The sequence below is a fragment of the Tursiops truncatus genome, chromosome 3 (assembly GCF_011762595.2).
Source record: "Tursiops truncatus isolate mTurTru1 chromosome 3, mTurTru1.mat.Y, whole genome shotgun sequence".
Taxonomy (NCBI): domain Eukaryota; kingdom Metazoa; phylum Chordata; class Mammalia; order Artiodactyla; family Delphinidae; genus Tursiops; species Tursiops truncatus.
Window position 1 is genome coordinate 151,818,587 of NC_047036.1, and position 24,671 is coordinate 151,843,257.

At 44.3% G+C, this 24,671-nt stretch overlaps 1 protein-coding gene and 1 non-coding gene across 10 annotated transcripts in view; one reads left to right on the plus strand and one right to left on the minus strand.

Annotated features, from left to right (window-relative positions):
* The first annotated feature begins 1,535 nt into the window (after positions 1-1,535).
* The window catches only part of NSD1 (nuclear receptor binding SET domain protein 1), a 136,450-nt gene continuing 113,314 nt past the window's right edge, over positions 1,536-24,671 (plus strand). The window contains exons 1-3 of one of the 9 annotated variants that reach the window (XM_073802835.1): positions 1,536-1,811; positions 2,937-3,050; positions 3,791-3,880. In XM_073802835.1, coding sequence (XP_073658936.1) covers positions 3,021-3,050; positions 3,791-3,880 — 120 coding nt within the window. In that variant the 5' untranslated portion in view covers positions 1,536-1,811; positions 2,937-3,020. Of the gene's footprint in view, positions 1,812-1,899; positions 2,090-2,125; positions 2,375-2,436; positions 2,603-2,936; positions 3,881-24,671 lie in introns of those variants that run through there. The other 8 variants (XM_019942608.3, XM_019942609.3, XM_073802834.1 and 5 more) reach the window with 8 other exon arrangements.
* Positions 16,255-16,327, minus strand: TRNAG-CCC (transfer RNA glycine (anticodon CCC)). Its single transcript has one exon. It is a non-coding gene; the product is annotated as a tRNA-Gly (tRNA).

Here is a 24,671-nt window from a genome sequence, read left to right on the forward strand (position 1 = left end):
CTTGGCGGGGCCAGCCCGGCGGTCCGCCCTCCCAGCGCTGTTCCGCCGGGGTCCCGATGCTCAGCCCGCGGGGGTGAGGCGCGCGCTCCCCGGGGAGCAGGGTTGCTGAGCAGGCGGCCTGCGCCGGGCGGAGGTGGCACGAGAGGGCCATCTGCCTGGGTGCAGAGAACTGCAGCGTCCGCGGTGCGAAGCGCGACCCCTCCGGGCCCCCAGCTCGCGTCCACTGCCCCGCGCGCACTCATCTACTGACGCCCGCCCGCGCCCCCGGCCCAAGTCCCAGTGCCAGGCCCAGACCCGGACTAGGCGCGGGAGGCGGTGCAGGGATTGATTAGTGGACCCCTCCCCCAGCACTCCCCTCGCCCCGCCCGAGGCTGCGAGGACCCCTGGGCCCGGGGGTGGTGAGGGAGCTTCGTCCCCGCGGTGCCCGGGCTGGGGACTCGATCTCACTGGGCGGGGGCCGCACCGCGGCAGGCCGAGGTGCGGGCGCGCTGTCAGACTGCTGCCCGGCTCGGGTGCGGGGGGGGGGGGCGGTGGGCTCAGCGCGGGGGTCGCCCGGCCTCATCCCCCCTGCCGAGGCCACGGCTGGGCGGGCAGTGCCCGGGCCGGTAACCCGACCCGACCCAGCTCCCGGGAGCCGCTCACCCCGCACGGCCGGGCAGGGGGAGGGAGAGGAATGGGGGGGAGGGGGAAGGGAAGGGGTGGTGGGTGAGGGGCTGTGGGGACCGCAGGGCCGAGTCCCCGGCCTGTCTGCGCTGCTCTAGGGTGGCTGCCTTTGGTGCCTGGACGAGCCAGCCCCCTGCCTCGCGGGCGTCGGGCCTGCGGCAGAAGGGAGCCCTGGGGCTGTACAGGCTTGGCTCGGGGAGGCAGACCCGAGCTGCTGCCTCCATTTTGTTTCCTGCTCAGCTTGGTCTGTAGTGGTGGTGGTGTGGGCTTGGGGTGCGGCCGGGCAGGGGGTTCACCTGCGGCCGCGCCTGCTCGGGGTTTGAGGCCTCGAAGACCCCAGCCCCAGCCCCCAGGTGAGCCCCGCGGTAGGAGGGGGGTTGCCTTGGCCTCGGGCCGAGCGGAGCGGGCTGAGGGCAGGTGCCCAGTGGATGGGGAACCAGGGCTGTAACCTAAGATGGAGGCCGGGACTGACGCGGGCCCGAGCGGGGCTGGCGGGGCGGTCGGACAGGCCTCAGCCCGGCCAGGTGCCGCCGGGGCTGGGGCTCGAGACCGGTAGGGTGCTGGAACCGTGTGCAGCCCGGGGCCGGCGCAGCTCCCTGAGGTAGGTGAGGGGATCGGAGTGCCACCCACGACGCCCGCAGGCCCCGACACTCCGGTGAGGCGCGCGAGGCCCCTGGGGAGCCCGCCTCAGGCCCCGCCCGGGCAGCCGGGCCGGCCCGTAGGCCCGGGCCGCGAGCTGGCGCGCAGGGGGAGGAGAGGGGGCGGCAGCGGCGGCTCCGCTGATTGGGCGGCGCGCTCGCGAGCCCGACTTCACCCGCCCTGAACCCCGAAGAGTGAGGCAAAGGAGCGCGCGCCTTGGGGGAAGGGGTGCGCGCGCACTCGGGGCCCCAGCCGCACGCGGGCCGGCGCGAGGCGCTCGGTCGCTCGCGCCGCCGCGGGGGCGCGCGCGGTGGGGGTGTGAGGAGGAGGAGGCGGCGGCGGAATAGGCCGGGGCAGGTCGCATTCGCTGCCTTCTACCCTGAAGAGAGACGCGGGGGGAGGGGGGTGCGGTGAGCGGCTCCGCGCTCTCCCCACCGCTCCGCTCGCGCCCCAGTGTAATGAGGGTCACCCCCTCCCCCCAGCCGGCCCGGGAGGGGGCACGGGGCACGGTAACTAGTGCGCTGGGGTGGGCGGCGGGCAGGAGCGAGCGGAGGGGGGAGGCGGGCGGGCGGGGAAGATGGTGGTGGCCGTGAGGTGAGGGGCGCGGGGGAGGGCCGGGCGCGGCACAGGGTTGGTGGCCGGCGGCGTTGCAGCCGCAGGCCCCCTCCCCCTCCATCACTACCAGCCGGGCTCAGGCCTAGCCGGCCGGGACGCCGCGAACTTCCTCCCCGCGCGGCCAGTGCCCCGCCGGCCTCCCGCGCGCACCTCGGCCTCCGCCTCCCTTCAGGTAGCCGGCTGGGGGGCACGGGGCCGGCTGCCCTCCTGCAGCAAACTTTGCTTGTTGCTGAATATTGATGAGTGAGATCGGCTCGGCCAGGAGGTGCTGCCGGCGCTGCGGGAAGGAGCGCGGCCCGGGCAGGCGGCGGCGGCGTCGGCAGCAGCCATGTTTGTCAAGCTGTAGCAGCTGCTGCTGCCCTGACTCGGCTTCACTGGCTGCCTCCGTTTCTCCCCCTGCCGCGTTCCAGCCTCTGGGCCCTGCAGCCGTGGACCGAGCAGGCCTGCAGTCAGAAAGGCGAGCTTCGGGGTGCACCCGCTTCGGCCGACTCGCCTGCGGCCAGAGCACGGCCGCTGCAAAGGCTCCGGCGCCGGCTGGGGCGCAGGGTGCAGCGCTATTGTGACCGCTGCGCCCGAGCGAGCCAGAAAGGATGGGGGGATAACCTTTTTGTGCAGCGTCCCGGAGCCCCCCTCGAACCCTACAGCCCCCTCCCTTCGGGAGATCCGGCCACAGGACCCCCAGCGGGTAATGGAAGGACTATTGCTGTTTGAGATTTGGAAATTTCTACTGCCAAAGGGATTTTAATTTTAGATCAGCCCAACTGTCCACCAGTCTGCAGTGCAGAAAAAAGGGACGGCTGTTTCCATGTGGCAAGATCTGCCTATCTCCGGGAAGATGGAGTTTGCGGAGTCTCTCCGAGGCCATTTTTCCATCGTCAGCTGGGGAACTTTTTCCGCCCATGGAAGTGCAGTAGAACTAGGCTTCGAGGCCACTAGGCCTCTTGAAGTGGCTGCCATTTTGAAGATAAGAGCCAAATGGCCTATTAACTCAGATTAATTGCTGTGTTTTTGGATTCCAGGTTGATGCTGGCCCAGGATGGATCAGACCTGTGAACTACCTAGAAGAAATTGTCTGCTGCCCTTTTCCAATCCAGTGAATTTAGATGCCCCTGAAGACAAGGACAGCCCTTTCGGTAATGGTCAATCCAATTTTTCTGAGCCACTTAATGGGTGTACTATGCAGTTATCGACTGCCAGTGGAACATCCCAAAATGCTTATGGACAAGATTCTCCATCTTGTTACATTCCACTGCGGAGACTACAGGATTTGGCCTCCATGATCAATGTAGAGTATTTAAATGGGTCTGCTGATGGATCAGAATCCTTTCAAGACCCTGAAAAAAGTGATTCAAGAGCTCAGTCGCCAGTTGTTTGCACTTCCTTGAGTCCTGGTGGTCCAACAGCACTTGCTATGAAACAGGAGCCCTCTTGTAATAACTCCCCTGAACTCCAGGTAAAAGTAACAAAGACTATCAAGAATGGCTTTCTGCACTTTGAGAATTTTACTTGTGTGGACGATGCAGATGTAGATTCTGAAATGGACCCAGAACAGCCAGTCACAGAGGATGAGAGTATAGAGGAGATCTTTGAGGAAACTCAGACCAATGCCACCTGCAATTATGAGCCTAAATCAGAGAATGGTGTAGACGTGGCCATGGGAAATGAACAAGACAGCACACCAGACAGTAGACACGGTGCAGTCAAATCGCCATTCTTGCCATTAGCTCCTCAAACTGAAACACAGAAAAATAAGCAAAGAAATGAAGTGGACGGCAGCAATGAAAAAGCAGCCCTTCTCCCAGCCCCCCTTTCACTAGGAGATACAACCATTACCATAGAAGAGCAATTAAACTCGATAAATTTATCTTTTCAGGATGATCCAGACTCCAGTACCAGTACATTAGGAAACATGCTAGAATTACCTGGAACTTCATCATCATCTACTTCACAGGAATTGCCATTTGTAAGCAGTTTTTGGTACAACTTAAATATATACATAAATGTATATATACAGGCAACTTAAAGGGAAACTATAAAAACCAGTTATAACTAATTGGTTTTTTGTTGTTTATCAGTTCACAGATGAAAGCCTATTGCTAACGATAAGCTCTTTGGGGAAATTTTACTTTGATTTAAAAAATCATCTTCTATTATATGAGTTTGGTTCTTTTTTGATTTTTCCCAATTAACTCTCCATTGAGGACTGGCTAAGAGTTAAACTTTAAGGGCATTTGATTGAGTTCAGATTTAAATGTTCAAGGTGGAGGTATACATTTGTTTAGCTTTTTCTTTTTTAAGTGAGCCTGGCTTTGGCTTGCTGGTATCATGAGTACAGGTGAACCAGTTAATTACCTGGAGTCCTGTTTCTGCGTAAGGCATGGCTTATATTTTTAGTTGATGGGGTGACTTTTGCTGCAGGTTGAAGTGCATTTGGGGTAAACATTCATAGTAGCTAAGATGAGAAGGCCTTCTTGGACATCAGTCAGAATTTAAATTGGGCTGATTTTCCTGAACTACCTGTTGTACAGCATCCTATGCTTCAGGTACCTGCCACCATTAAAACCTTTCCAAGTTTTAAATTTTGAAGTGTATAAAAATGTGTGGTATGGGTGTATGTGTATAGAAATGGAAAAAAATGTAATTTGAGTTACTCATTAGTGCTACATACTATTGTTAGATAGTGGTAAATGATAAAGTTTTTTTAAAAGTTTGATCTTACGCAGAATTTTTTGACTATTCCTAGTTAGCTAAATGATCAGTTGACTTCTCTTAGCTTCAGTTTAATCACCTTTAAAATCTGATTGTTTTAACTTGATTGTTAAAAGATTCCTTTCAGCTTTAAATATTTGATTCTGATTTTGTTTCTGTCCAGACACATTGTCATGGTCACCTGTAATGTCACCAAAGAGGATCCCATTTCCTCCCAACATACTGCCGAAATACTATGTAAAGATTTAATCAGAGAAAATTTTATGGTGTGTGATGATAGTTATGAGTGCATTAAACATTCATTTTACTGTATAGCCCTGCTGTTCTTTAAAGTTAGAGTGAGAATGTGGGTGTGTCACTTTTGTTTCTGTTGATTCATATCTTAAATATGCTTTAGTACTCCTTGATTTCTTAGCTTGCAGTTGCAGATTTAAAAAATTTGTTTTGGTAGTAATCTAGAGTCTGTATTGTCCGAGGTACTTTTCAGGGTAGATAGGCTGTATTGGCAGCCTATTGGCAGCTCAGACAAATCCTTCTTCGTGGGTTCATGTTGAAATTTATTTTACATGTATATAGTTTTGTCTTTTGAACTACATAAAAAAACTTAGATCTGAAGGTGGAGATACATATTTCTCTAGAAGCATACAAATATAAATCTATCAAAGAAATGTCAGTGGAGTATAGGTTCTATTAAAAACAGTTGAAAATACTGGAGCCTATAGAAAGTATGTTATGCATCTAAAATGAGAGTTAACAAACTTATATAAATGTAGAAAAACTTTTTTCAGGTAGAAAATCTAAATTGCTTAAAGATTATGGACTTGAAGAAGCAAGTATCTTTATTCTTTTTTTTGCCCCCCCCACCCAGCTCTGCTGCTCGTGGCTTGCGAGAGCTTAGTTCCCGGACTGGGGACTGAACCCGGGCCACGGCAGTGAAAGCGCCAAGTCCTAACCACTGGACCGCCAGGGAATTCCCATCTTTATTCTTTCATTCCGGTTGTAGATGAAATCTATTGCTTTGATTTTCGCTTTTGATGTGTGTATATATATATATTTTTTGCCTTTGATATTTTTTAACTGAGGATTTAAAGCGAAATCAATCTCAAAATGCAAATGTAGTTGAACAATAAACCACACACTTGATGTTTTGAGACTATTCACAGTTGATTGGTTGATGTGGCAGGTACAGAGTGCTTACTCTGTATTAGATCCTGTGTTCAGGGCTAGAAATTAGAAAATCTTTTGCAAATGCTATTTGTCTTTTTTTCTGTCTGTAATATTGTGATAGAATGAGATTCTCCTGGCGAGATTAAGAGTAGTTATTAGGGTTTTAAGCCCTCTGTCTGGAATTAGGGAAAGACACATAGTTCAGCATCATATTGCCAGTTGTTTTGTACAACTAGCTATCAGCAGACTTTTCGCCTCCTGTCATAAACGAGCAGCCTCTTCAGTTTACCTTCATGTCCTTCAGTTTTTTCTGTGTACAGTGATGTGAAATGGTTGTCATTACAGTTAATAATCCTGACCTGGTGCTTTTATATTTAATTGTGTTGATACTGTCTAATTTCTGCCTATGTACATATACAATGTACAGTGCTTTGTACATTGTAGATACTTGGAAAAAATCTTCAAGGAAGGTTGGTCCCCAGAGCTCCAAGTTAAAGCAGTCAATAACTTAGTTTATTAAGTGCTTTGGTCTGTATTATCTTATTGGGTCTTCATAGCCTTGTAGTAAAAACAGATGTCATAGAAGACATAGATCAACCTTCAAGGCACTTGATGTTATTGGAGACAAGACTGAAACCCTTGAAACCATAGAATTATCTGAGTACTCTTGGTTTTCTTTAGTGACTTTTGAAGGTCTCTGACACTCTTGCCTGGGCCTGAAGTGACTCATGGTTTTCTCACTAGGCTTATTGCAGCAGTTGTTTGTTTGCTACTCTTCCTCACTTAGATATTTTATGGAGATAAATATGAATAGAGTTAATTTATGCTATGGTGGTATTCATGAATTTGGGGATCCTCAAAGTTCTTAGGATGTAGCCAGCCTCCAGGATGGTCTGATATACATTTTATATTAGTGATCCTCTTTATTTAAAGACTGCTAAAAATGAATACACTCAAAATGAGGACTAAAATTTCATAAGTAAATAAGGAGAAAAAGGTTTATTTAGGATTTTATATTGAAAAGTAAAATTAAGAATTATAAAAGTAAGTTTTATTTATTTATTTTTGAAAAGACACATATATATATCTTTTAAATATTATTTTTTATTTATTTATTTTTGGCTGCCTTGGGTCTTCGTTGCTGCACGCGGGCTTTCTCTAGTTGCTGTGAGTGGGGACTATTCTTGCGGTGTGCGGGCTTATTGCGGTGGCTTCTCGTTGCGGAGCACAGGCTCTAGGCACGTGAGCTTCAGTAGTTGTGGCACATGGACTCAGTAGTTGTGGCTCGTGGGCTCTAGAGCGCAGGCTCAGTTGTGGCGCATGGGCTTAGTTTCTCCGCAGCATGTGGTATCTTCGTGGACCAGGGCTGGAACCCGTGTCCCCTGCATTGGTAGGCAGATTCCCAACCACTGCGCCACCAGGGAAGTCTTTAAAAGTAAGTTTTAAACCTTTATCAAAATTTTGATTATGGGACTTCCCAGGTGGTCCAGTGGCTAAGACTCCGTGCTCCCAATGCAGGGAGCCTGGGTTTGATCCCTGACTAGATCCCACATGCTGCAACTAAGAGCCCGCACACGGCAACGAAGATCCCACATGCCGCAACTTAAGACCTGGTGCAGCCAAATAAATAAATACTAAAAAAAAATTTTTTTTATTATGATGGCAACTATTTGTTATAATAAGGCAAGAATCAAATAGATTTTTAAAAATTTTGTCCAGCAAAATTGTACCATAGGAGATGGCATACTTTATTTTGCTTCATTTTCTCATTATGATCATAAGGAGGATAAATTTTTAAAAATATTTAAGGACTTAATCAGTTTTACTGAGGTTTTTGTTTTAAGAATATCCATTATGGAAAATTTCAGGTGTATACCGAAAAAGAGAAAATAGTTGAATTTCCATGTGCTCCTCACTTAGCTTCAAGAATTACTGATATTGGGACTTCCCTGGTGGATCAGTGGTTAAGACTCCGCGCTTCCGCTGCAGGGGGTACAGGTTCGATCCCTGGTTGAGGAAGTTACACATCCTGCGAGGTGCAGCTACTCCCCTCCCCCTGCAATAAAAAAGAATCACTGATATTTTGCCAGTCTTGTTCTATCCTCTCTCCACTGTGTCATTCACTAACATTTCTTAACCCTTTGATGTTCATATCACTCTTTGAAGCTCCTGTCCTGTATCCTTATCAGTTGTCACTTGTTTACTGGTTGACCTAGATCAGCTTTTCCTTGCCTGTAATTGGGGTGATTCTTCTTTATTATTTACATTGACTTTAAGGAACACAGCATCTTTTTGCCAGATTTGTTTGCAATTTTACCTTGTAATTGACTTGCAATGTAATACTAGTTAGTGCTTCATTAGGTAGTGACAGACACTGTATCGTACATGGGATGGATGTTTGTATAGAGACTTTTTCTTGGCCACTTAAAAATAGATATCTTGGGACTTCCCTGGCGGTCCAGTGGTTAAGAATCCGAGCTTCCACTGTAGGGGGCATGGGTTTGATCCCTGGTTGGGGAACTGAGATCCCGCATGCTGCGTGGTGCGGCCAAAAAAAAAAAGGTATCTTGGTGTTGTAACAATATCCACCCGGTACAATCTTGGAGATCCAGAAAATACTCAAAAACCACTCCGTGTACTAAGTTCTGTGCTATGGATGTTTACATGGTTAAGGAGATCAATGGAGAGATGAATGAAACTTAGAGCTTCAAGGAAGAAGTGGGACTTGAATTAGTCTTGACTGGGTTAGGTTTGGTTAGGTTTAGAAGGGTACTTTGGATAAAGAGAACTAAATTGAACATAGTATTTTCAGAAGGTTGGGTGGGATGGGTGTCCTCAGGTAATAAGGCCTAGAAATCCAGACTGTGGCATTTGGTATTGATGTGATAGGAACTGGGATCCAGTGAGCAATTTCAGCTGAGAAGTGATTCAATGAAATCTGTGTTTGGAAAACTTTGGCTAGTAGAGAGTAGAGGCAATGTTAGGATGTAGGAGTCTGTTGCAGTAGTAATTAAAAATTAGAATTGATCAGAGTCAGTAGTAGAAAGAAAGGGGGTAAGTCCAAAAGATTATTTCAGAGAAGGGAAAATTGGCAGCCCTTTTAGCGTTGCCTGGATTGGAGGCAAAATTGGAGCCTGGATTTAAGGAATGAAGGAAAGAGATAAGTGCAGACGATGTCCACGGCTTGTCATGTTGGTGCCTGAGACAAAAATGATTCCTCAGGGGTTTTCTCCTCTTCCCTTCTCATCATCCCAGCAGTTCTCTACTCCCTGCTTTTCTGTCTCCACACGTCTCAGTTTCTGCTCCTTATCTGACTCTGTCCTTGCTGGAGGCCCTGGTTTTATTCATTACTCTTTCCTCTTTCCCTCTGGGATCTTTATTCTCAACCTTCACTGCATCACTTTTTCTGCCTAAAAACAGAATGACATCTTCCTATTCTAAAGGAATCTTCCTTTATCCTGTAACCTCTCCGATTATCTTTCCTCTTTACTGGTGAATTTCTTGAAAAAGTTGTCTACTTTGTTTACGTCTCCTTAAGCTCTGTGAATTGGCTTCTTTTTTTTTTTTTTTTTGCTGTACGTAGGCCTCTCACTGTTGTGGCTCTCTCCCGTTGCGGAGCACAGGCTCCGGACGCGCAGGCTCACGGCCATGGCTCACGGGCCCAGCTGCTCCGCGGCACGTGGGATCTTCCCGGACCGGGGCACGAACCCGTGTCCCCTGCATCGGCAGGCGGACTCTCAACCACTGCGCCACCAGGGAGGCCCTGAATTGGCTTCTGTACGCTATTGAAACTGTTCTTTTCAGAGTCACAAATGACACCTCCATACTTATCCTACTAGATGTGCAGCATTTTGACCACGACTCCTTTTATGACTGCTTGTTCTCTTTTCTTCCTCTTTCCTTCATTCTCTGCAGCCTCATCCGCTTTCATTGATTCACTTTACCGCTTCTCTACTGTGTGAAAACTCTCTCAATCTGACTTCTGAGCTTCAGACCAAGAAACTCAAACTGCCACCCGAGTTTCTCTTCCATCTGTATCATACTCACTTTTTTTTTAAAGCTTTTAAAAAAATTATTGACATTGCTTTTTTATTTTTATTTGTTTATTTATTTATTTATTTGGCTGCGTTGGGGCTTCTTTGCTGCGCGTGGGCTTTCTCCAGTTGTGGCGATCAGGGGCTCCTCTTTGTTGCGGTGCGTGGGCTTCTCGTTGCGGTGGCTTCTCTTGTTGTGGAGCACGGGCTCTGGGTGTGGGGGCTTCAGTAGTTGTGGCATGCGGGCTCTAGAGTGCAGGATGAGTAGTTGTGGCGCAGGGGCTTAGTTGCTTCGCGGCACGTGGGATCTTCCTGGACCAGGGCTCGAACCCATGTGCCCTGCATTGGCAGACGGATTCTTAACCACTGCGCCACCAGGGAAGTCCCCATACTTACTTACTTTTGACCCTATCTCTTTTATTGCCAAACATGCTTTTCCTTCTGTCTTAATGATGGCATCATCCTCCATTTCTTCTCGAGGCTGGAAACCTTGGAGTCACTTATTTGTTTATATGATTCATAATACATTTGAGTGCCTCCTCTGTGCTATGCACTGCTAGTATTAAAAAAGGGAAAGACGTAGACTTGCTTTTAAGGAACTTTACTGTGGAAAACAAGTGTAAACAATGACAATAACAGAATGCCACGTGGTCTGATAGGTGTTATAGGTACTATGGGAGTGTGGAGGAAGGCATGCCTGGAGTAATCTGGAAGAACTTCATAGAGGGTTATATATAATTTGAGCAGTTATATATAATCTTCCAGATTACTCCATGCCTGGAGTAATCTGGAAGAACTTCATAGAGGGTTATATATAATTTGAGCAGAGACATGCCAGTAAGTAAGAAGGAATAGCATATGCAAGTGGCAGGAAATTCTTTGATAGGAATCTGAGAGGAGTGGGGTTGTCAGGAGATAAAGTGTAAATATAGGCCTTGTATTCCATGCTGTAGGGTTGAATTTTTATGCTATTTCCATTCTACTATGATGTCTTTATTACTGGTCTTCATATAGTTTTTCTCTCCAGTCTGTCTGGAGAGACAGACAAAATTACCTCTGACCTCCAAAATGAGAAAACTAGGTCTCTGGTTAAAGCTTTATCTTCAGTGCCTCACTCCTCTCCCCATTTGCCTAACAAATAAGCCCAAATTCAGTGTCCTCTTTGATAGGACCTCATCCCGACTTTCCCAAATCTCATATGCTACACCCAGGGAATCCTGGCAGGGTTCAGCCAGGCTGAACTGTTAGCCTTTGTCTCCCTGATGTGATTCATCTTTTTGCATCTTAACGATGTGTAGCATGGTGCCTTCTTTGTAGTAGACACTTATATATTTATGGAGTAAAAGAATGAATGGTGGGGCTTGCATGGTGGCGCAATGGTTGGGGGCCCGCCTGCCGATGCAGGGGACATGGGTTTGTGCCCTGGTCCGGGAGGATCCCACATGCCGCGAAGCGGCTGGGCCGGTGAGCCATGGCTGCTGAGCCTGCGCGTCCGGAGCCTGTGCTCCGCAACTGGAGAGGCCACTGCAGTGAGAGGCCCGCGTACCGCAAAAAAAAAAAAAAAAAAGAATGAATGGTGCTATTCCAGAGATACAAGTTGGGAATGGGAGTAAATTTTAGGTAGGAAGGTGATGAGTAGACTGTGAATGCTCATCTTCAATGTACCAAATTTCAAAACTTCAGTGATTTTTTTGACTTTATCTCCTCATGCATTTAATTTCTAAGGGCTTTGAATTTGTGCTCCCTGTATCTCAAGCATTCATTTTTCTCTCCATTCTCACATTTAATCTCTTAATTAAGGATATTAAATCATAATAGTTTTAACTTGGATAGATCCCTTGAGAATGTACTGTGCTACCTGTTTAGTAGAAGTCCCTTTAATCTCTCTGAGGCCCAGTTCCTCATCTCTAAATTGGGCGAATACTGTGTAGCCTACGCGTTTGAAAGGATGCAACAAGATAATTTATCTGAAGCAGCTAGCACAGTGCTAGTTCTGAAGTAGGTGCTCAGTAAGTGATGCCTATTATTATTATATGCCAAGAGCCAAATGGACATTTGGAAGAGTTAGTTGTGAATTTTGAGAAACGTATCTTTGCACTTTTGCTTTTTTCTCTATTCTTGTAAACTGTTCTTCCTTAATCGGTAAGATAAAGGCATTAAGTATTTTTTCTGTTTTTGTTTAATAATCAGGAGAATTTGATCCATTTTTTTGTTTGGTAATCAGGAGAATTTGATTTGGGCCATAGGATCAGTATCTCTCTGCACTCCAGCTATTAAGTAGTTTAACTTTATTACTTGTTGCTTTTTGCCGGTTTTCTTTTGTCATGGATATAAATGTTTCATTTCCACCCCCTGGTTTTCAGGAGAGACCACGTCTTTTCTGGTGGTGGGTTTGATTTTCACTGAATGATCATTTCTGAAACTTTTTTAATGATCTCAAAATGTAGGCTTTTGAAGAAATTGCTATGAATAGTTTTAGTTAGAAAAGTAATATAAATTCATGGTAAAAGTGAAAAATGGAACATTAAAACAAAAAGGAACTTTATTTCTGTCACCCTTCATATGCTCCCTCTTTTTTTTTTGGGCGGGGGGGCCCACACTGTGCAGTTTGTGGGATCCCAGTTCCCTGACCAGGGATTGAACCCCAGCCCTCTGCAGTGAAAGCACAGAGTCCTAACCACTGGACCACCGGGGAATTCCCAGTTGTCACTCATGTTCATTCTTTATATTTTATTAGAATTTTCTTTGTGTTTATGTACCTTTTTTTATCTTTTGGTAACACGAATGGCCTGATAAACATATTTTTGAATACCTAATGCGTTGAGGATATCCATTCATATGAGCATGTAGGTAGATCTCCATTTTTTTATTATTGAAATTTTATTGAAATCACTAAGTTCACATGCTGTTGTTAGTTGTTAGAAAAAATACAGAGAGATCCCATGTATGTTTTGCTTGATTTTGCAATGATAATGTTTTGCAAAAACACCTAATATCACAACCAGGATATTGACATTGGTATAATCCACCAATCTTATTCAGGTGTCCCAGTTTATGTTTTTCATATTTTTTTTTTTTTTAAAGAAAATTCTATAGTTCTATAAGGACATATTCCAGATGTCCCTGGTTTTACTTGTACTTGTTTGTGTGTATGTACTATGTTAAGTTCTCTGCATTTTTATCGCCTGCGTGGGTTTGTATGTGCACTACCACACTCAAGATGTTGAACACTTTTAATGCCACAAGGATATCTTCTGTGGTCCTTTTATATCACACCTATCTTCTTCCTGGCAGTTCCTCCTCCAACTTTTGCCAACTACTAACCTGTCCTTTGTTTCTAAAATTTTGTCATTTCAAAAATGTCCGTAAGTGGAATCATGCAGTATATATATAGCCTTTTGGGATTGGGTTTTTTTCATTTAAAATTCCCTGGAGAGTCATCCAAGTTATTGAGTATATCAATATTTTATATCTTTTTATTACTAAGTAGTATTCTGTGATACGTATCTACCACAGTTCGTTTAACCATTCACCTGTTGAAGGACATCTGGGTTTATTCTAGCTTTTGGCTATTAGAAGTAAAAGTGCTGTGAACATTCATATACAGGTTTTGTGTGAACATAAATTTTCATTTCTCTGGGATAAATGCCCAAGAGTACCATTGCTGAATCATATGGTACTGCATGTTTACTTTTATAAGAAACTGCCAAGCTGATTTCCAGAGTAACTGTACTATTTACATTCTCACCAGTAGTGTATGAGTGATCTAGTTTCTCTTCCTCCTCACCATCATTTAGTGTTTTCACTATTTGTTTTAACCTTTTTTTTTTTTTTTTTTCTTTGCGGTACGCGGGCCTCTCACTGCTATGGCCTCTCCCATTGCGGAGCATAGGCTCCGGACGCGCAGGCTCAGCGGCCATGGCTCACGGGCCCAGCCGCTCCGCGGCATGTGGGATCTTCCCGGACCGGGGCACGAGTCCGTGTCCCCTGCATCGGCAGGCGGACTCTCAACCACTGCGCCACCAGAGAAGCCCTGTTTTAACCATTTTGATAGTTATGTAACGATATCTCATTATGGTTTTTGTTTTTAATTTATTTATTTTACTTTCTTTTTTGGGTGTGTTGGGTCTTCGTTGCTGCACACAGGCTTTCTTTAGTTGTAGTGAGCGGGGGCTACTCTTACTGCGGAACACAGGCTCTAGGCATGCGGGCTTCAGTAGTTGTGGCTTGCGGGCTCTAGAGCGCAGGCTCAGTAGTTGTGGTGCACAGGCTTAACTGCTCTGCGGCATGTGGGATCTTCCCGGACCAGGGCTCGAACCCATGTCCCCTGCATTGGCAGGCAGATTCTTAACCACTGTGCCACCAGGGAAGCCCTCATTATGGTTTTTATTTGCATTTCCCTGATAGCTAATGATGTTGAACATCTTTTGTTTGTTTGTTTGTTTTTGTTTTTGCTGTACACGGGCCTCTCACTGTTGTGGCCTCTCCCATTGCGGAGCACAGGCTCCGGAAGCGCAGGCTCAGCTGCTCCATGGCATGTGGGATCTTCCCGGACCAGGGCACGGACCCCCGTGTCCCCTGCATTGGCAGGCGGACTCTCAACCACTGCGCCACCAGGGAAACCCTGAACATCTTTTTGTGTGTTTATTTCCCATCTGTATATCCTCTTTGGTGAAATATATTCATGTCTTTTGCCCATTTTCTAATTGGATTGTTTGATTTTAATTGTTGAGTTTTGAGAGTTCTTTATGTATTCTAGATGATCTACATTCGTTATAATACCTGTACACAAGTCATAATTTTTAAGTATTGTTTCTACTTTTAGATAACTTATTAAAGAAACAATAAAATCATACAGACTTGTGGGTTCCCCTTAATAAATTGGAACAGATTTTAGTGTTCGTTACTGTTCTTAGGTGAAATTACTTTATTAAGGCCTCTAAAGTTCTTTTTACATGTCCAGTGACCTTACATAAAATATCAATACCATAGTACTGTGTTAAAGATTGTTGGAAGGATAAAATCCATTTTGGAGGATGAACAATTATATTTACACATTAGATTAAATTAAAAATAATTACTGGTTATATGATGTCTCCCCATATACCAGGCAGAATCTGAAGGTAGTCTTTCTTTGTAAATTACTGAGGGTATATTCCTCTTGGCATCTCTAATTTCTCTTGATGCGGTAATTGGAGCTGTTGGGGATCCCTGGTGAAAGTCGGCAATGTTCAAGTTTTATCTATATCCAGTAAAAATAATAGACATCAATGCCATGCTAATTGTTATTGGATTATTATATCCAAAGGCATTTTTTTAACATTTCAGTTGGTTCAATGGACAATGTATTGAATCTAATCAGCATATGAAGAAAAAACACTTCCACCATGCCATGATCTGTAAAGAATTGCAGAGCAGTTGTTGAGAGGTAATACAGTTCTACATTTGAAGTGCTTCCTTTTTTTTTTTTAAACATAGTAGAGCTTTGAGGCAGAAGTGTTATAGTGCAGGTAATTAAACCACTGAAATTAGTTCTTTGGTGGAGCAGATATTAGAGTTTTAAGTAAAGTCTTGGTAGGTACCTTATTAATTTCATAGTAATGTCTGTGGAATTATTTCCTAAGGATAAACTGCTGGTAGGGGAATTATCAGGGCAATGGGTTAAATGTTTTGTCTCAGATGTACCTACTTCTTTATGGCTTTCCAAAAGGAGTGTACCATTTCACACAGTTCTAAATAGTGTATATACGAGTACAGCATTTTCCTCCCTTTGATAGCATGCCAACTTTGATAGCATTGATGTTTTAAGTTTTTTACTTCATTAAGTAGGTGTATACTTCTACCGCAAGTTTGATTTTATTAATACAACTTTATTGTTGAAAATTATTTCTTTGTTTCTTGTTTGTGTTTCTCCTGTGGCCTTTGCTGTCCATATCCTTTGCTGACTTATCTGTCTGGATTGTAGTGTTTTATAGCCATTATCCTTTTATCTTACAGACATAAATATTTCTTCTCAGTCTGTTTTTCATTTTAGTTAATTTTCTATAGTTGTAGACTCGAAGTTTCATTTTTCATGTATCCAGATCTGTTTGGAGTAGTTTCTTTTATCGATTCGAAGCTTCTTTATGTTGGATAAACCAACTTTACACACTTATAAAAATTTGAAGAAATTCTGTCTGCTACAGCCTTAAATTGATCTAATAGGGATTTTATTTTAATATCCAGCACTGTGCTGATGATAATTTTTATAGTCTTTAATTTTCTTTTTGAAAACAAATTCATATAGCTGTGCAAGGAATGTTTCCCTTTGTATTAGTTATCTTTTAAAAAAAATTTATTTATTTGGCGGAGCTGGGTCTTAGTTGCGGCACGCAGGATTTTTCTAGTTGTGGCATGCAGGCTCTTAGTTGCGGCATGTGAGATCTAGTTCCCTGACCAGGGATCGAACCCAGGCCCCCTGCATTGGGAGTGCAGAGTCTTAACCACTGGACCACCAGGGAAATCCTGTATTAGTTATCTATTCTGCCTAACAAATTACCCTCAAACTGAGCAGTCTAAAACAATAAACATTTCTCTCACACAGGGTTAGGAATCAGGGAGTGGTTTAGCTGGATGGTTCTGGCTCAGTCTCTCACGAGATTACAAGCAAGATGTCCATCACTGCTGCAGTCATCTGAAGGCTGTAGGATCCTTGTCCAGTATGGCTCACTCATATGGCTGTTGGCTGAAGGAGGCCTCAGTTGCTTGCTATGTGTGCCTCTCCATAGGGCTGCTCACAGTATGTAGCTGGCTTCCCCCAGAGTGAGTTGTCCAAGAGAGGAGAGACCTAGCAAGGAGATCCAAGGAGATACAATGTGGTAGGGGAATACCCTGAAGTGTGGATCACTGGGGGCCATCTAGGGCAACTGGTTACCACGCCCACCCAATAAGAAATAAGTAGTTTTAATTAAAGGAGAAAGCTTAAGTATACAAAGTAGTGACACTTTAAAAAACGTATTTATTTATTTATTTATTTTTGGCTGCTCTGGGTCTTAGTTGCGGCATACATGATCTTCGTTGTGGCATGCAGGAACTTTAGTTGTGGCATGAGGACTCTTACTTGCGGCATTCGAACTCTTAGTCGTGGAATGCATGTGGGATTTAGTTCCCTGACCAGGGATTGAACCTGGGCCCCTTGCATTGGGAGCATGGAATCTTACCCACTGGACCACCAGAGAAGCCCCATTAACTTTTTTTTTTTTGCGGTTCGCGGGCCTCTCACTGTTGTGGCCTCTCCCGTTGTGGAGCACAGGCTCAGGATGCGCAGGCTCAGCGGCCATGGCTCACGGGCCTAGCCGCTTCGCGGCATGTGGGATCTTCCCGGACCGGGGCATGAACCCGTGTCCCCTGCATTGGCAGGCGGACTCTCAACCACTGTGCCACCAGGGAAGCCCACCCCATTAACTTTTTATTTTTATTTTATTTTTTTAATAAATTTATTTATTTATTTTTTGGCTGCATTGGGTCTTCGTTGTTGTGTGCAGGCTTTCTCTAGTTGCAGTGAGTGGGGGCTACTCTTTGTTGCGGTGCACAGGCTTCTCATTGCAGTGGCTTCTCCTGTTGTGGAGCACAGGCTCTAGGCATGTGGGCTTCAGTAGTTGTGGCTCACGGGCTCTAGAGCTCAGGCTCAGTAGTTGTGGCTCATGGGCCTAGTTGCTCCGCGGCATGTTGGATCTTCCTGGACCAGGGCTCGAACCTGTGTCCCCTGCATTGGCAGGTGGATTCTTAATCACTGTGCCACCAGGGAAGTCCCCCCATTAACTTTTTAAAAAATTAATTAATTAATTATTATTTTTTGGCTGCGTTGGGTCTTTGTTATTGTGCGTGGGCTTTCTCTAGTTGTGGTGATCAGTGGCAGCTCTTCATGCAGTGTGCGGGCTTCTCGTTACGGTGGCTTCTTTTGTTGCGGAGCATGTGCTCTAGGTGCCTGGACTTCAGTAGTTGTGGCACGCAGGCTCAGTAGTTGTGGTGCACAGGCTTAGTTGCTCCGCGGCATGTAGAATCTTCCATCCCCTGCATTGGCAGGCAGATTCTTAACCACTGCGCCACCAGGGAAGTCCTAGTTTTAATTTTTTTTTTTTTTTTTTTTGCGGTACGCGGGCCTCTCACTGTTGTGGCCTCTCCCGTTGCGGAGCGCAGGCTCCGGATGCGCAGGCTCAGCGGCCATGGCTCACGGGCCCAGCCACTCTGCAGCATGTGCGATCCTCCCGGACCGGGGCACGAACCCATGTCCCCTGTATCGGCAGGCGGACTCTCAACCACTGCGCCACCAGGGAAGCCTCTATATTTAATTTTGATAAAATATACATAGCATAAAATTTACCATTCTAACTGTTTTTTTTTTTTGGCCGTGTGATGTGGCTTGCGGGATCTCAGATCCCCGACCAGGGATTGAACCCAGGGCCGTGGCAGTGAAAGTCCGGCATCCTGACCACTAGGCCACCAGGGAACTCTCCATCCTAACTATTTTGATGTGTACAGTTAAATAACATTAAGTGTGTTCACATTTCGTGCAGCCATTCTCCAGAACTCTTTCCATCTTAGAAAACTTACCAATTGAACAACTTGCCACTTTCCCCTTCCTCCCAGCCCCTGGTAACCACCATTCTGCTTTCTGTATCTGAATTTGACTGCTCTGAATACCTCATGTAGAACTATACAGTATTTATCTTTTTTGTGATTGCCTTATTTTACTTAATGTAATGTCCTTAAGAGTTCACCCATGTTGTAGTCCGTGTCAGAATTTTCTTCCTTTTTAAAGATTTTCTGCTGTATACCACATTTTCTTTATCCATTTATCAGTCGATGGCCACCTTTTGGCTATTGTGAATAATGCTGATATGAACATAGGTGTACAAATACCTCTTCTGGATTCAGTGGGGATTCTTCTTTTTTTGGGGGGCGCATCATGCAGCTTGTGGGATCTTAGTTTCCCACCCAGGGATTGAGTCTGTGCCCTCAGCAGTGAAAGTGTGGAGTCCCAACCCCACGGGACTGTTTTAACATTTTGAGGAATGGCCAGACTGTTTTTGCACAGTGGCTGTACCATTTTACAGTTGTGATTTCTTCATATTCTTGCCAACATTTGCTTTTTTTTTTTTTTTTAAGCCATCCTGGTGAGTGTTACATGTTATCTCATTGTGGTTTTGATTTATATTTCCCTGATGATGTTGAGCATCCATTTATGTGCTTTTTGGACATTTGTATAGCTACTTTGGAGTCTGTGTTGTAAATCCTTTGCATATTTTTAAAAAATTGGGCTATTTTTATTGTTGAGTTGTAGTTCCTTATATATTCTGGATTAAGTCCCTTATCAGATATGATTTGCAAATATTTTCTTCCATTCTGTGGGTTTTTTCATTTTCTTGATGGTATCCTTGAAGCACAAAATTTTTTTTGTTTTCTTGTTTTTTAAATGTTTTTGTATTTGGCCATGCCGTGCAGCTTGTGGGATCCTAGTACCCTGTTCAGGGATCGAACCCTGGCCATCAGCAGTGAAAGCACAGAGTCCACTGGACCACCAGGGACATTCCAAAGGTTTTTAATCTTGATGACGTCCAATATATCTATTTTTTTTCTTTGCCTTGTGGTGTCATATCTAAGAAACCATTGCCTAATTCAAGATGAAGAAGATTTACTCCTGTGTTTTCTGCTAAAAGTTATGTTCTTACGTCTTACACTTAGGTCTTTGATGCATTTTGAATTTTTGTACATGATGTGACGTAGGGGCCAAACATCTTTTGCATGTGGGTACCCAGTTGTTCCAGCACCATTTGTTGAAAAGACTATTCTTTCCCTATTGAATGGTCTTGGCACCCTTGTTGAGAACAGATATAGATTTATCTCTGGGCTCTTAGTTCTGTTCTGTCGATTTATATGTCCTTTTTTTTTTTTAAGATTTATTTATTTATTTCACTACATCGAGTCTTAGTTGTGGCACGTGAGATCTTTATTGTTGCGTGCAGAATCTTTTTTTTAAAATAAATATTTATTTATTTGTTTATTGTTGGCTGTGTTGGGTCTTCGTTGCTGCGTGCAGTCTTTCTCTAGTTGTGGCGAGCGGTGGCTTCTCTTGTTGTTGAGCACGGGCTCTAGGCATGCGGGTTTCAGTAGTTGTGGCACGTGGACTTAGTAGTTGTGGCTTGCAGGCTCTAGAGCGCAGGCTCAGTAGTTGGGGTGCACGGCCTTAGTTGCTCCATGGCATGTGGGATCTTCCCGGACCAGGGCTTGAACCCATGTCCCCTGCATTGGCAGGTGGATTCTTAACCACTGCGCCACCAGGGAAACCCTGGCAGGCGGATTCATAACCACTGTGCGATCAGGGAAGTCCCTGTCATTTTAATTATAATATGTCTTGGTATAGATTTGTTTGGGTTCATCTTGTTTGGGACCCTCTGTGTTTCTTGTACCTGGATATCTGTTTCCTTCTTGAGGTTTGGGAAGTGTTCAGCCATAATTTCTTCAGATATACTTTTGTTCCCCTTTTCTCTTCTCTTTCTGGAATCTCTGTTATGTTTAGATTAGCACGCTTTATATTATCATAGGTTTCTTATATTGCTTTCAGTTTTTTTATCTGGCTTTCTGTCTGCTGTTCTGATTGGGTGATTTCCATTATTCCGTCTTCTGCATTATTCAGTCTGCAGTTTATTGTCTTTAGCTCAGGTTTTATCCAGCAAGTGAGTTTTCTAATTTTTCTTGGCTCCTCTTTATAGTTTCTAGTTCCTTTTTACAGTAATCTACATTTCTATTGATAGCCTTTCTTTTTTTACGGTAATCTACATTTCTATTGATAGCCTTTCTTTTTCTTTTTTTTTCTGCGGTACGCAGGCCTCTCACTGTTGTGGCCTCTCCCGTTGTGGAGCACAGGCTCCGGACAGCGGCCATGGCTCACGGGCCCAGCCGCTCTGCGGCATGTGCGATCTTCCCGGACCGGGGCACGAACCTATGTCCCCTGCATCGGCAGGCGGACTCTCAACCACTGCGCCACCAGGGAAGCCCTCATTACCTCTTTTTTGAACTCAGTGTCTATTAGACTGAAGAGATCTGTTTCATTGTTCCTTCTTTCAGGAGAATGCTCTTGATCTTTTAATTGGTAGTGGTTCTTTTGCTTCTCCATTTTACTTATATTTCTCTTACTCTATGAGTTTAGGAAAACAGTTGTCTGCTGTGGTCTTAGAGGGGTATTTTTATGTGGGAGTGTCCCTGTGTAGCCTGCATAGGTTTAGTATTTTTTGGTGTGAGGGCTGTTTTTAGTATGGATGCCTGCCACCTCTTTCCTCAATGTGTGCTGGCCGATATCCCCTTGATAGGGGGTGTAACTGGTGTTGTGGTGACCAGAGCCCACACTGGAAGTTGAGCGGGGCCTCCTCTTTGCTCTGTGGTTGTCACAGCCCTGTTAGGGGCAGAATCCGCTCCTTACTTTTTGGAGTAGAAGGTCCCAGATCCGTTTCTAAGCTGCTGTGTGAGGTCGGCAGGATTGGAGCGCTTCCACTGGGAGAGGAGCTACTGAGTATTCCTCCACTGGAACTGTCCACCAGGGAGCGCGCTCTGTGGTGTCACCTGAAACCCATTGTGTGGGCTCACAAAGTACACTGTTGTTGGCACTGTCCTTGTTCCCTGCTCAACCTTAGGAATGCTGGCAATAGACCCTGGTGACCCTCAGGTGCTGTGTTTACAAAGCCACCAGCACAGATCCACCAGCTCAGATCCAGTGAAGTCAGGTACCAGGACTGGAGTAGTCGCGCCATGTGAGCTATGGAAGCAGCCTGGACCCCGGCCCAGCCTCCGCGTGCATACTCCCGCACAGCCCACAGCTGCTAAGGCCAGACCTGTCCCAGCCTCAGGGGCACCCGTTGTCTACTCATGTCCCACAGTCCGAGTTTACAAAGCCAGCAGCCTTGCCCTTTTCTTTTTTTTTTAACATCTTTATTGGGGTATAATTGCTTTACAATGGTGTGTTAGTTTCTGCTTTATAACAAAGTGAATCAACTATACATATACATATATCCCCATATCTCCTCCCTCTTGCGTCTCCCTCCCATCCTCCCTATCCCACCCCTCTAGGTGGTCACAAAGCACCGATATGATCTCCCTGTGCTATGTGGCTGCTTCCCACTAGCTAGCTATCCTTGCCCTTTTCTTTCTTTCTTTTTTAAAAATAAATTTATTTATTTATTTATTTTTGGCTGCGTTGGGTCTTTGTTGCTGCATGCGGGCGTTCTCTATTTGTGGTGAGCAGGGGCTACTCTTTGTTGTAGTCCATGGGCTTGTCATTGTGGTGGCTTCTCGTTGCAGAGCGCGGGCTCTAGGCGTGTGGGCTTAAGTAGTTATGGCATGCGGGCTCAGTAGTTGTGGCACATAGGCTCAGTAGTTGTGGCTCACGGGCTCTAGAGCACCTCAGTAGTTGTGGCGCACAGGCTTAGTAGCTCTGTGGCATGTGGGATCTTCCCGGACCAGGGCTCGAACCCGTGTCCCCTGCGTTGGCAGGCGGATTCTTAACGACTGCGCCACCAAGGAAGCCCCTCTTTGCCCTTTTCTTGATTAAGCATTTGCTTGGTTGTTCCAGACCTTTTTAGTAGTTTCCCCAGTTCTCATAGTTTTTTGTGTAGTTCTTTGTGATAGTTTTTCCCTTGTTCATCTGCTATTTTTGTGGAGGTACTGGCCCTTGAAGTTCCCTACTCCCTCATTTCTTCTGTTGTCACTCGAGACACGTTTGACTGTTAGAACCTTTCCTCAAAATATTTTTGGAGTTTATTTTTTGTAATAGTCTTCAGACCTTGTTTTTATTAGGGAAAATCAAGTAAGGATTGAATCTGGTGAAGAAGTTAAACTAATAGATCGCAGTTTAGGTTCTACATGTGGTTTGGAATTAACATGAAAGGTTTTTATCATGTAATATGTAGAATTGACTTGTTAATGGTAGTTTTTGACAAACTGCAGATAAATCTGGCCACCACCTGTGTTTGTAACAGCCCTTGAGCCAAGAACAGTTTTTATGTTTTTGAATGGATGAGACAAAATCAAAAGGAAGATATTTTATAACATGTTAAACTAATATGAAATTCAAATCTCAGTGACCATGTATGAAGGTCTGTTGGAATAGTTGGGAAAAAGACTATGAAATATTTACTGTTTGGCCTTAACAGAAAAAGTTTATCGCTCTACTGTGTATATTATCCTAAGAGTTATTAAATGGTCTTGTAAGGACAATACTTGTTTACAAGTTCTGGTGTGTATGTCAAAATATTATTTTGTTCATAAGCGCATCTCATATTTTAAGTTTTAATGAATGAAAACAGTAATTCATTAGTTAAATTAACTACAAATACAACTTTTCTGGTTAATCGGAAGGATGTTTATAGGTAGTCTGATATTCATATTGTCATTTGGTTAGCATTTCTTCTTACTCTCTTAATACTTTTCCTTGGTTTTCAGAAACGTGGATAAAAAGTTCTGTGTTCCCATAATACTGTTACAGCATTTTTCATAATATGTTTTGATTATTGTTCTGTCCTGTATCCCCGAGTAAACTTACAACTTCAAGCTTGGGATTGTGTTGTCTTTATTTTGTATCCTTGAGTCCTACTACAGTTTCTCATAAGTAGGTAAGCAGCAAATATTTTTAGGAGGAAAGAATGAGTATTGTTAGAGAAATATCTAGGTCATTTCTCATCTTGATCCTCCTGCAGAGAGGAAAGCTAGATTTATACTTTAGAGATATAAATTAAAATAAGTAGGGACTTTCCAGAGACTGAGTCAGTTGTAGGAAATTATTATACATTCAAGGCACCAATAGCCAAAATGGTTATTTGGTTTTTAACTTATCAGTGTATAGCTTGTACATATTTATTATTGTATTGATTTTGTTTTTGGGCTGTGTCATCAACTATATGGTCACAAAAGATTAAGATTAGTTTTCTGTGGTGAGTAGAAAGATAATTTGAATGCATGTATGTTATAGAAAGTAATAGCATTTAAAAAGTCTCATTCGGGGTAATTCTTGCAAGGGCAAATAATCTTAAAGCTTTGACAGTAATATGTAGTATATCATTTAAACCACGTGGAAAAGGATATTTTGTATGTCATTTAAAATAATAGGCAGGGTAAAGTTTTAAAAAATTAATCTCCAGAATGGCAAGTGATATATCCTGTCTGCATTTTACAGTAAAGCTTACTTGCGACGTGAACATTCAAATTAGAAAATTCTACTTTTTCTTCATTTCACTGTCTTCAAACTCAGTGTTTTGAAATTGAACTGTTAAAAACTATTCTTTTAGTTTTTATCATTGCAAATCCAGAACACTGTGTGCATTTACCTGAAATGTTTAAAATAGGTTTTGTCATTACTTTTCCTGATTAGTACAGTATAAATCTAAAAGGATTGTCTTGGAAGAGCTTATAACAACTTAAAAATTTTTTTAAATGTTTATTTTGCAAAAAATCCTCTGGTGATGAGCTCAGGATTCTTTAACTCCAGAACTTAGTCCAGAGCCCAGGCCCAACTTTTTGCATAGAGCAAGATGATGGGTACCCAAACTTTGGGGATTAGTCAGAATTGAGCTTGACAATGGTGTCACATTGGAAATTTGGTTTTGGGTTTCTCAGTAGTAAATGGAGGTAATACCCACCTATTAGCATTTATTGTAATTCCATTTATATTATATGTAAAAAGGCTTGGCACATGGTTGAAGGTTCTCAGAAATGTTTTTTTCCTGTAAACCTGAGATTCAACTTGGTCCCAGTTTTTAAAATGTCAAGATTTTTCTTTAAAAATTCAAATACTGGACCACAAACATTGGGTTTTCA